The following is a 13,580-nucleotide window of genomic DNA, read 5'->3' on the forward strand; positions in this document are numbered from 1 at the left end:
TTATCTGACATTTTTAGGGAGAAGAAACTTAGGATGAAAAAAACCAGCAACCTAGTAAAATTCCAGGAAAATATAAACATCAACTAAAACACATTATACATAAAGTAAATATGAGATTACTCACACTGTCCACAGCTAGAATTTTGGCCCATATGAAAACAAGAAGTGGTCTTAGTTCTCTGGCTGAGCTCTGTAGCAGTTTCAGCACATATGGGAAGATGCCAACTGATAGAGCCTAGGGGCAAAACAGGAAAAAAAAAATTAAAAATTACCAATGATCTCACTGTAGGTTCTACATAGGAAGTAAGTAAGTGGCACTGGTGGCAGAACTGCAGAGCTCTGGGACACAGATGCAACATAATTTTCAGCACATTTGGGAAATATGATTAGAATGAATATCCCTGATTTACAGTAAAGAGGGATTTCCTCCAGTTTTATTCATCACTGATTTAATTCCTTAAAGTTGCCAGGTATTTACAGACTCATCTGGTCTGCAGAGATCTAGAATTAATCTAGTGGCACCTTTTCCTCATTACAATGAATGCAGCTTTGTGCCTGAAAACATGATGCTTTTCATCTTCAAAAAAAGCTGTTGGCTCTCAGTGCACTTGGGTATGTATACTCACATTACATACACACTCTCACAAACAGTGTTTCTGGAATTCTCCATAAGCATGTGAAATATTCTGGTATGCCTCTTGCCACATTTTGTCAACTATACATGATAATACACATGCAGATATTTGAGAACAATCTTGAGAGGCTGATATTTTGGGGATGAGAGCTTGATGCTCAGTTAATATGGTGCGAGGGAAAGCTGTTGGCCCTCGCAATGGCTTGATACCTCTCAGAATTTTTGGTGGGATATCCACTAGTGGGGGAGCCCCTTAATTCAAAAAACACAGGGGAAATGGGAGGATTGCAGAACCTCTGTGAGAAGTTTCATTATTTTTAATTGTGTAAGGCTTTGCTGTCATCTTACATTATCACAGATACAATATCAAACAATATCAAAACAAAACAAAACAAAACAAATTTTAAACCCCAAACACCTGATATTTGTAGTTCAAAGACATTCCTCCATCACAAAAGAAGTGTACTTGGCAACCATGAGAGATGACACACTGAGCTGAAGCCTTAGATCCAACTGTAATATTGTTGAGGGGTGGGGTAGGAGGGGTGTTGCTATTCCTATTTGCACAGAATGCATCTTTGCCTATAGGGATTTCTATTTTATTGGACAATGTCAAGGAAGGATTTTTTGCTTATACAAATAAAGCAGGCCCCTTATTTTTTAAAACTAAATTTTATGTTTAATCACTTAGGAGTGAAATCTTTCTTAAATGCATTATTACACACATCCCTGTCTTCTTATACTGAAAAGATTGAAAATAATTAACTTCAATGATTTAAATTTATCATTGTGAATATCAATGATTACATTGGGTTATATAATATAGGAATGCTTTGTGAGACTGTTAAAATATGTAGGAAAGGAAACTTAATACTAAATGGCCTAAAACTAATAAACTATTTGAAATCCTACCCACTTTTGATGTTTTTGTACTATGTTCCCTTGATGTAAGCTGTCATTTCTTATTCCTGTCAACATGCCTATCTCTTACAGTAGTGCCTCCCTCTTCCCCTGTCCTAATTTGCCCTTAATTTTCTGTGATTGTGAAACCAGACAACCAAGCTTGACTCTGGGTCTAAATTCAGAGCAAATAGGCTCAGAGTAGGCACCTAAATGGCTCTTCCATGAGTAGAGTGCTAGGCTATATTTCATGGACTTTATTATATCTAATTTGGTTGCTCAGAGGCCTTTTTTTGCTTACTTCCGGGTTCTTGGCTGTGTTCCGGATAGCTGAGATTGCCGGATAATGGACCTCCAGATAAGTGAGTAAGGTGTTACTGTACTTTCTTTTCTGCAAAGGCTATGGGTAGGTGCAATCTCAGATGGAAGAAGAGGGATAAAAAGTGAATAATGGTAGTTGCTTTGGCCCACTGAGAACACATTTCAAGTACATTTGGCAGTTTCCAAATCCTACTGAATACAGCCAGATTTGAAATTGAACTTAGGGATATAAGGCTGTGGTCAGTTTTGAGACATTCAATAAGCTCACAAAAGATTTCCCCATTCCCTTCATGTAAGAATGACTTATTATACACAGTCTACATATCAACTCATTTGAAAGGTTCTTTTCCCTTCTGTGAGCTAATGCAACAAGTACACACCAGGCTCACTGCCCAGGGGCCCAAGTCTAAAAACCTTCCCAGTAAGTCGAGAGCTCTCAACCGATGAACTTGGCTTAACAGCACCTACAGAAAGAGGAAGAAAGAAATATTATTGCAAAACCTTATAAGTCCAAACCCTAAAAAAAGACCCCCTATTCCTAAATAAGTACCTGAGTAATAAAGGCAGGAGTTTTAAATCACTAATGATTTTGATAGATGAGAAAGGGAATTTCACTCATCTCCTCTGGATCCCAGCCACTTTTCCCAAATGTACAGCTTATCCTGTTACTTTCCATCCCACTCATGTACAATTCATAGCTGTACTATATGTTGACTAAAATTTGCATTTCTTGCAGCTCAAAATTTAAAAAGATATGTAATTTATCTCTCAGAAATATTTTGGACTAATGTTTTTATTCAAGACTGCTACAATTTATTGTAACATCCTAATATTTTGACTAACATGGATTTAAAAGTCTTCAGGTGACAATGGGTAAGGGCATCTCCTGATTTCCCAAGTTTGAGCAAGTGGGAGGGCCCAATCACAGCAGTAGTAGCACAGCAATTCAAATACATCAAATTTTATACATGATGAACTCCAAGACCAGTAATATTTCTCTCATTCATCCTACTTCTTAAAGAACTCTAAATAAGAGAACTTTATTTTCCTTGCCAAAGAATTATAAAAGCACTTGAAAAAAGAAGAGATAAATCTAACAATACTCATCATCAAAACTTTGTTTACAACAGTGAAGTGCCAGCTTACAGAGGCAGCTTGGGATATTAGAGATCTGGTTTTTAAGATAGGAGGACTACAACTGATGGATACTGTTTCCTCATTTGTAAGATGGGGATAATATAATTACTTCATAGCATTATTGTGAAGATCTAATGAGATAAAACATATAAAAAGCAGAACTAAGCGATAAAAAATATCCAAAAGAAGATTCCAATAGCATTTAAAAAATAAACAAGAAAGCTAATTCACAAGGAAAAAATCACTACAAAAATAATTACACCAAATTTCTTAATGGAGAGTATCCTTTCTGTTTATTGAACAATCAACAGAAGAAGCAGTATAGAGTATTAGAAAAGAGTACTTGATTTAGAATCGGTGAAACTGGAAAAGAAAGAGATAAACTAGATAACTCTTATGATCCCATTAAACATATAGTCTAAATAGATAGAACTCTCTTAGTTACTTGACTCTCTAGGAGTTGTAGATCTAATGGTAGCATTCAAAATCTTTTGTTGTTTCTGTAATATATTTCTAAGTCAATCTTGGTGCAGAATTCAAAAAATTCCACACTAGTGATTTGATGAGTTATTCCACTAACTTTTTCCTCTGGCAATCTAAAGTAAAGAACAGATATAAGCCTGTCTGACAATTCAAATTAAAGCCATATTTGTCTATGGCAGTGATTCATTAAGGAATACCAGACTGAAATGACAACACATTGGAGATAGGAACTAGAAGGACCCTATCAGAATTAAGTAGTAGATAGCAGAACAATATTCCAGCTTTAAATTTATATTACTTAGTTTCATTAATGTTATAAATTAACAAAAGCAAATACAATTTTGTAAATAAAACTGACTTAAGCCATCTTCATGAAATAGTTATATTTATTTTTATCAACTACAAATTTTTAATTAAAGTGGGTTTTTAGTATATTAAGTTATATAGGAGACAAATTTCTTTCCTTTATCAGTTCTTTCTATTTCTATTTATCTTCCTCATTTCTGTGACTCCTTCATAAATATTACACTTGAAACAAATTAGGACAGTATCTGAAACCCTTGGGTACTGCTTCATCAAAATTGAAGAGCATATAAAAATGAGAAGTAATTTGTAGTTTTGTTCTGTAGTTAGAGGACAACTCTATAGATATGACATATAATAAACCTCCAAAAACACCAATTGATATACAAACAAATATTATCAATGAACATCAAAATTATTTTTAATGTGGATAAATGTAATTTTTTCCCCCTACATTTGACTTTAAAAGAACCCATAACATTGCATAAGGGAAAAGTATCTTAACAACAGTTCACATGAAAAAGGAATTGGAAGATTTAGTGAAATATTAATTCAAAGTAAGTCAATCATATGCTATAGTGGCCAAAGCTAATCAACCAACAATTATTTATTAAGCATAGTCAATAGGGATACAAGTAACAAAGTGAGACTATTCCTTTCTCTTAAATTAAGCTCTCTTGAACTTAATTTTTTATTAATTTTTATTGGCGAAAGGGAAGAATCCTATAATTATCTTGGTAACATTTGGAGGCAAGTATCTAGAGTAAGGGAACTGAGGGCTTTACTACATTATTCCATGGTCAGGGTATGTATAACTGGGGATTATTAGAAGGAATTTTTTTTTAAAGGAATAACTTAAGATGGACATTGATATGCTTGATAGTTTCCAGAGGCTAAAGGAGAAAAGAGGTTGGAGACTAATAGATAAAAGGATTGATTGAAGGAAGTGGAGATGTTTAAATCAGAGAAGAACACTATATAATCTATTTCAAGTATTTGAAAGTCTTAGAATACTAGAAGTATTCTGTTTGATTACTGAGCAATGAATGGAAGTTGTAGAGAAACAATTACAAAGAATAAAATCCCCTAAATCAGAACCATCTAAAACCAGAACAGATCACAGAAGGGAGGAATAATTATGTTTGAAGGTACTTCTCCCCTAACTGGAGGTTTTAAATGAGTAGCTAGATTTCCATTTTGGCTGACTTCATAGAAGAGGTTCTTGAACAGATATATATTGTACCAAAAGTCTTTGAAATTCCTAAGCAAGGGGTGTGGAAACTCTACTTCTGAAGACACTATTGACCAACAGGGCAAAATGATAATTTTAATTTGAGGGACAGTGAAGCAACTGCACATTAAAAAGATACATTTTAAAGCTGCTGACTAACCCAGGACACCCATCAACTTCTGCCTTTGGAGGTGAGGTAAAAGAAATTTTGTCCATTCATATGAAAAGAAAAGCAAACTGTTAAAAGTGAACAAGTCTCTGAATTAAAGTTTCTGTTGCGCAATATTTAAAGAACTGCCAAAGTACAGTTGGACAATTTATGGATTATAGGGTCTAGGCTTTGGCATTATAATAAAGCTTTTCGAATAATGCAAGGTAGGGGAAAAAACATGTCAATGAGACACCAGCTATATTATTACGGAATAGCAACAAATAAAAAAAGTACTTCTGTGTATTTTGTCTTGCCCAATTTCTAAATGGAATATATATTAATATTATCCATTTGTACTGGTAAAGAACTAGAAGGAAAGCCTTTAGCAAAAATTAAGAATTTTCTGTTTATGCTAGTTAGAATTGCACTGAAAACAAACCAACCAATAAACCCATTTCTTATATTTTACAAGGGAGTTTTTTTTCTTTATTTTGGCAACAAGATATTGGCTCCGTTAGGTCTTCTTCCCTGAGGGAGTGTGGATTGTAAATGGAACATTTTAAAACAAGTCAATAAAAAATTATTTACATAAGGATTCTCTAGGTTTGGTCCCTAGAAGAATCAAGTTTAACTTGTGTGGCATCCTGTCCTTATGACGTAAAGGTTCTGGTTTACTACACAATAGTATCAAGAATAACTAGAAGATTATTGTGCTGTTTCTGGATAAAAAGGTATAGTTTTCTGTGATGGAAATTTGTAAATAGAGATTCAAGAGAAATTGAACAATGTTTCTCAGCTTCCTTGGATCCTCTCCCTTTTCTTCTCTTAGAATTTATTTATTCAAATAACAATTACCAAGGGTTAGGTACAAGTGACACAAATACAAGTAAGAAATGCCTGATCTCAAGGACATAATTATATACATAATCACATTGTGTTCTATGAAGAGAGAACACAAAAATATTAAAAATTTCCATAGTCTGGCTCCAATCATCCATTCCATTTCATTTCATATTACTCCCCTTTATACAATTAATGTCCAAATCAAACTACTTTGATTCATGGTAACTGTTTACAAGGCCCAGAATGGATTCTCTTCAACCACCATAACTCTGATATACACCTGCATGCCAAAGGTTTTCTTCTCAATCTTACCTCTTGAAATCTTTTTCATATGTAAAAGTTTTCCATATTCTGAACAGTTAAAAGTGACCTTTCCTTAAAATTTTTTTTTAAAGTTTTTTGTGTTACGTGCACTCTCCCTCCTCCACATCCTATCACATTAAACGGCTTTGTTTGAATATATATTGTGTCAGCTCACAACAATCTAAATAGACTGTTAGTTCCTTGACTATAGAAATTGAATGATTTTTCATCTTTGTACCCATAGCAATAAGTTAGCGTGCTCTCTCTCTCTCTCTCTCTCTCTCTCTCTCTCTCTCTCTCTCTCTCTCTCTTTCTCTCTCTCTCCTTTCTTGCCTGATCAATGAATGGTTCTATTTAATGCTTTTATTTCTGTACTACATTTAAACTGACCCTTTCTTTTCTCTCTTCCTTGTCTTACCATGGGAGATTCTTGAGGGAGGTTCTTGTACCAGATGAAATTTCAGAGTTGCAAGATTAATTATGAATAAAATCCTTAGTTGCCAGTTAATATTATGACACACCATAGACTGAATACTAGAGAGAATACCTGCCAACTTCCATTGTAAGGAAAGAGATAAATTCATCTATTTTTTAAAAGTTCTCTTAAATACAGAACTACTGAAAAACAAATGTTTGATCTAAAAAAGACTGATAGTCCTGTTCTTTATATTGTAATTAGTAGCATTTAGTAGAGAATGCACAATTCTTTCTATTAGAAAGGAAGTGAAGCAGATATCCTTGGAAAGGAAGATAAAAAACAAATTTCTGTCTTACAATATGTAAAAGAACCAAATCACTGTACTTACAGAAAGGCACTAATTTTATTCTGGCAATTATTATATTTTTAGTATATAAAGTATATAAAGCCTTTTAGAGATGGGACTCTTCCCATTAGGCACCTAAACTAAAAATAGGTGCAGATAGAGCCCAAAGAATGGCCTTACTACAAGGAAGGAAGCAATGAAGAAGCGAAGAAAGGAAGAAATTAAGGAAGGCAGGAAGGAAGTAAAGAAAGGAAAGAAAGAAGGAATAATTAAAACAGAATGAAAGATTGGATATAAGTATGAGTTTTGGGAAAATATATAAGATATGTATGAAGGATTCTTTGAAACTGCTATAATTCTGAAATATACCTTTCTGCCAAAGAGGCAGACAGATCTCCAGCAGGAATGGGTGTTTCTGTGTTAATGGTCAACCAACAGACAATAGGTATTGTTTCCCTCTTAGAATTTAAAAAAATTGAACCTTACATTTTCTTATGAGAAAGAAAGTATTCACAAGAACTATTTGCCTCATGTGTTCAAAGCAGTTTATGGTTTAAAAGCCAAAGAAGGGGGAGGGGAAGCAACACAGCCATTAGGATACAATAAAAGAGAGTTATTTTCATATTCATATTTTCAATTCAAAGCTCATTGTGATAAGGAATTGGGGGAGTGACAGGGAAGGTAAAGATGGGTAAAATTTGATATTTTGGAACAGACTAATGGACAACTTGAATTCATATTTAATTGGGGGTAGGGTAAATTCCATGCCTCCAGGAATATACAAACAACTAGTTCTAATTACTCTTGAAGGAATAAATATAATTAATTTACCCCAATACTATCTAGCCCAGAGTACTGCAGTCAGCAGGTACATGTTTCACATATTTCACACCACTTCACAAAAACTAGACCACTGAGCTTAGAGCTATGAGTTCTTTTTTTTCTTTCTTCCCTTAGTTACATGAGGTATGACCAATCAAGCTGTGTGAACAAAAGAAATTTACCTGTAAGACTATGGGAAGCTGTTCTGGTGGATTCCTGTTCTCTACTCCCATTGTGAGCCACACCTGGAATGCAGTCAACTGCTCAGCAAAGAATGGGCTGTGCTGTGAGACAAAACAGAAATAGTGGTGAGTTTGTTCTTCTTTTACATGTGTAATAACTTAATTAAACTTCTATGTGTACCTCATATATAAATGAGATAGTGCATTTTGATTGGAACAGTGAAATATTGGTAATGAATCTTTCCAAATAAGCATTTTAAAATTCTTTTTCTCCCTTAGAGGACAGAAAAATTTTTCAGCAACTGCTTGTATTAACTGATAAAGATGAAGACTGACAATAAATATGTGGGACATAAGAGAACATACTTCCTTTTTATATAGGAAAAAGAGTTGGTCATTTTCTTAACATTTCTTCATGTAGATCAAAGTGATTTTTTTTTCTCACATGTTCAATTTTTCTTATACACATTTTTAACTTTCCTGAGCACAAAATGAAACAATAGAAGATGAATGGAAAACATACTGTTTTTCTTTTGCCAAAGAATTTTAATGCTTTCCTGGGGGATAGGGGGAAGAGGAAAGAGGGAGAAGGGAAGGAGTGGATAATTTTAAAGGCAAAATAAAGTTACCTTATCTAAAAGATAATATAAACTAGAATAGTTAATAGTAATGATTTCTATTTGCAGTCCCTAAAATTCTAAAATTGTGGGCAACATGTGAGGGTATGACTCATAGCTTAGGGAGTCATGGTCCCAAGAGATCTACTGGAATAAAGTGAGCATTGAGAATTCTGTTTCATATTTTAAAAAGAATAACTTAAGGGTATGAACAGCATTATTCTTGAATATAAAAAAAGCTTCATTAGGAAAGAAAGTCCTATATACTTTTTTTGGTGGTTTCAAAGAGCTGAAAAAAAAAAGAGAGATGCCCAAAGACTGAGGAATGGCTAAATAGTGATTTAACAATGTAATGGAGTTGTACGATGCTGTGAGAAAGAATGAATATGAAGAAATTAAGGGAAATTGGAAAGACTGATATGAATGAATTGGTGGTGAGTGAAGTTAGCAGAATACGGAAAACAATATACATGGTTTTCGATTGTATTAATGGAAATAACAAGAAAAAAAAATAGATTATAATGACCCAGCCTGGTGGCATAGAAATAACAGCAAGATATATCACCTTCTTTGCAAAGGAGAACAGTGCAGATATCAGATTTAGGTGGTGTGCTGGTTAGTTTTGTGAACTGCTTCTTTTTCAATTTCTTTGTTGTAAGAAATGGCTCTCTGGTTAGGAGAAGAGTGATGCATTTGGAAATGAAGGTAATGTAAAAAAAAAAGAAAAAAACCCCAGAAAAAATGAAAGATGATAAATGAAAAAAGGTGTCGGTATAAAAAAAAAAAATTAGGGATTAATTCTGATGGAGAGTTAGCCAAAATATGGTTAATTATACTTGAAAGGCAATTTATGATTAAGGAAAGGCAATGTTTTTCATACTTATATGAATATAAGATACTCATAAATTATTTTTAAAAAAGAAATTCGGTAAGTAAATATAAGTTAAAAGAAAACTAGCAGACTGGTTTTTCTTCAGGTATATTAACATAATTAAATCTCCCTTTCTACCTTCATTTAAAAATCAGTCTTGGTCTATGGATTTTTACATGCTGCTCCCTTTGCTAGTAATGTCTGCTGGGTCCTGTATATGGATATATAAAAGAGGAAGAAGATTGTTATCTTCAACAAGGGAACTAAAACTGGCAAAGGAAGAAAAAGCTCTCCCAGCTCAGTGTGACTGAGAGAGTTGGTCTTGTTTTCAAAGACTCAACAGAAGCTTAACATGGAGAGAAAAAGCATCTTTTAATGATGAAACAGGCTCTGGACTTTGAATTATGCCAAAACCATGTCATAACAGAGGCTCCTTTTGTCTCTCAAAACATTGCCCAAAGCAGATATTCCAGAATGACCAGGCTTCTTTTTGGTGTCATTGCAACTGAGTGTCAGGGCTAGTATCCTGTTCTTAGGTAAATACCACAAACACAATTGGCTCATGCAGGAGCCAATTCCTCTGGACTAGGAGTACCAAAAAAAAAAAAAAAAAAATGTTTACTAGTATTAAGGAATTCCTGTTCCCAATTTTTTTTTTTTGTTTGTACAAAGATGTTAAAAGAAGGGAAATGGGAGAATTCAGACAGTTTGCAAGTAATACTCATTATTTAATCAAATAACAGATTTTTTCATCATTATTACAAGAGAAAGCCACAGCACCTATTGAGTACTGTCTAATCATTCTCAGTTGCCAGTTCTTTTTTTTTTTTAATGTATTTAAAATATAAATACAAAATAGAAAAAAAAAGATAAAGAAAAAGAAAGGATTGTCTAGTGCACAGCAGAATGTAAGAGAAGAAAATGTGTTACAATAAATTATCATTTCAAGAAATTACACAATAGAACGTATATTCAAAGCTGTCCATCTTTGCTTTCTTGGTTTTTTTTTTCTTTCTTTTCATTATTTTCTCTGCTGTGTACTTTGTACTTTATTCTTTTTTCCCTTTTCTTTAACCCCAAGAAGGCTAAAGCCAATCACGGATATATATATATATATATATATATATATATATATATATATATATATATATACACACACATACACACACAGACACACATAAGCATAGATACATATAATCATACACATATATTCATATACATGTATGTAAGATTTATTATGCTTATCTGTCCTCTGTCTGGGAAGTAAAAGTTCCTGTGGCTGGGGCTAACATTACCTTCCAACTCAGATAACTCCAGAGCAGAACTTGCTCTTTTAGTCCTTGCTATTTGAGTGGAATAGCATGGAGCTGTTCATACTTTATAGAGACCAAATCTCTATCTCTATATCTTTCTTCAAATCTTCTTCGATGGTCCCAAGAGGACCACAGTTCTTCCCCAACTCCTATTTGTTTTTAATTTGGTCTGGGGCAAATCTGTGGGAGAAATCTGGAAAGATTAGAATTTTCTGAGCTACTCTACTATCTTTCCAGAATTCTTTCTCCCTATCATGTCAGTTACTAGTTCTAAACTAAAAAACTCAAATTAGATTATATCTTTCTTGACAGGGAATTGCCATGTTTGATGCATACCTTGCTACCTCAATGATGTGTAATGCATTAAATTTTAAGAAGTGAAGGTGACTAAGAAGCAAAAAGTAAATGAAGAATATTTAAATATAGATTACAAAAATTTGCTCAAGATTCTTGGCATACATATTTAAACCTACTCTTCAGTATTAAGTAGTATGCATAGGAGTCAGGAATCCTAGACTTGGAATAAGAAAACTTCATGTCTGAAACCTGATTTTATCACTATGTAAAATGTCTATAGAGAAAGCAGAATCTCTTAGGGTCTTAGTTTCCTCATTTTAAAAATGTACCATTATATATACAATATTTTTTTTATCAATATATTATTTTCCTGTCAGGGTTGTTATTTGGATGAAATGAGCCATTACAAATAAAATGTTTCAAAAACCTCAGGGTGTTGTATAAATGCAAGCTTTTATTAATACTAAGAAAAGTAACTTACTCATCCACTCTGTTGGTACAGATATATTTCTTCCCACCCTCTATGTCCATTTGATAAAGATCCACATTCAATATAATTCAAAATTTCTAAGACTGGCTTAGCTGCTTAAGTGAATTGCTTAATTTTTAGCAACGAGAAGAATTGAGTCCTCTTACATCTATGCATAGGAGATAGTCTTTTTTAAAAATGCAAATAAAAAACTTTTAGGTAATTGGAGCACTAAAGTTAAAGACGTACTATTTAGTCTTGTCCTAGGTAGGAAGGACAAGTTTTTCCCCCACTTCCCTATTTAAATTTACTTACTTATTTAATATCACTCCCCAGTTACATTCAAAACAATTTTTTATTTACATTTGTTTTTAAGATTTTTGAGTTCTAGGTTCTCTCCCTTATCCCTACCCACAATTAAGAATCACATGAAGTTATGCAAAACATTTCCATAAAAGTCAAGTTGTAAAGGAAAACATAGATCTTACACCCTAATGAAAATAAAAACCCTCAAGAAAAATTAAGTTAAAAGAGAGATAGAGAAATAGAGAATGTTTCCATTTGTATTCAGACACAATCAATTCCTTCTCTGGGTGGACATACAGTCTAAACTAAACAACAGAGGCACTCATAAAATATAAAGTTTAATCATTGTAACCACTTTGTAATATATAACAATAATATATTACTTACTAATCAAGTAACTTTACATGAAATTGAAAAGTGTCTGTTCCAAACTAATAAACCTAGCATAAGAAGGGAAGTAGTTGAATGGGAAAAGGAAAATTTTGAATCAAATTCCTTGTTAAGAGTTTTCTATGCAGATATACATACTTACATATACATATATACACATATGCCATTGCCATTCTCAAAAACAGATTAAACAGTCAAAGGACATGAAAAAATAATTTTCAAAGTAAGAATTGTGAAGTATTTACATATTTACAACTACATGAAAGAATGTTCAATTCACTAATAATTAGAGAAATTCAAATTACAACAAATCTAAAATTTCATTTCATATCCATCAAATTGGCAAAGATAAAAAATATTGGAAAGTTGGTAGAATAACAAGCATACTAATACATTATTGGTAGAGCTGTAAAATGGTATTGTCATTTTGGAAAGCAATTTGGAATTATGGAAATAAATTGATTAATACGTCTATATACTTTGTACTATTAATATTGGGATTATATCCCAAGGAATCAATAGATTAAAAGAAAGCCATCACAGACACTTTTTATGATAGTAAAGTGGAAATGAAGTGGGATATCCATTGATTGGGGAATGTCCAAATAAACTGTGGTATTTGAATGTAATGAAAAATTACTTTAAGAAAGGACATATTTGATGACTAGACATAAGAATGAAAAGACCTAGAGGAACCAATGCAAAGTGAGGTAAGCAGATATAGAGGGCTGGAACTCTGGAAAAATATACTTGAAACAAGGTGTTAACTCAGTAAATTGATGGGATATATTTAGTACTTAGTATGGTGATGTAATGGTTCCCTAAGTTCACATATAATTAGTACCCTGTTATGATGTAATTACAATAAGGTATATAAGGGCTAAGAAGGACTGGAGGATGGACATTCTATCTTTGACCAGCCTGATTGTGGCTCTCATGCCTCCTGCACTCCAAGGCTGGTCCTGAAATCCTCCAAAAAGCTAGCCCGAACACTACATGTACATTATGTACAATAATGACAACAACACAGATTAAAAAAACGTGAATTAGCAAACTTATAAAGACTGGTTGGTTGGTTGTTGTCCTTTGTTCTCAAAGAGGACTGAGATGGCATCATTATGTTAGTCAAGTTACATTGTGTCCAACTATGGCTGGTTGAGACCAATATGAACTCAGAAAGCTACCACAAGGTAGGGCATAAAGAGTCCACGTGAACATCTGGAGAGGATTCTCTAAATTTGCA

At 33.2% G+C, this 13,580-nt stretch overlaps 1 protein-coding gene across 3 annotated transcripts in view; it reads right to left on the reverse strand.

Moving 5' to 3' along the window:
* Positions 1-13,580, reverse strand: part of RPTOR (regulatory associated protein of MTOR complex 1) — a 551,396-nt gene that overhangs the window by 203,270 nt on the left and 334,546 nt on the right. For all 3 annotated transcript variants that reach the window (XM_051995401.1, XM_051995400.1, XM_051995399.1), the window contains exons 11-13: positions 8,075-8,176; positions 2,236-2,319; positions 125-235 (exon numbers count right to left, since the gene is read on the reverse strand). In XM_051995401.1, coding sequence (XP_051851361.1) covers positions 125-235; positions 2,236-2,319; positions 8,075-8,176 — 297 coding nt within the window. The remainder of the gene's footprint in view (positions 1-124; positions 236-2,235; positions 2,320-8,074; positions 8,177-13,580) is intronic.

This window comes from Antechinus flavipes, chromosome 4 (assembly GCF_016432865.1).
Source record: "Antechinus flavipes isolate AdamAnt ecotype Samford, QLD, Australia chromosome 4, AdamAnt_v2, whole genome shotgun sequence".
NCBI lineage: Eukaryota > Metazoa > Chordata > Mammalia > Dasyuromorphia > Dasyuridae > Antechinus > Antechinus flavipes.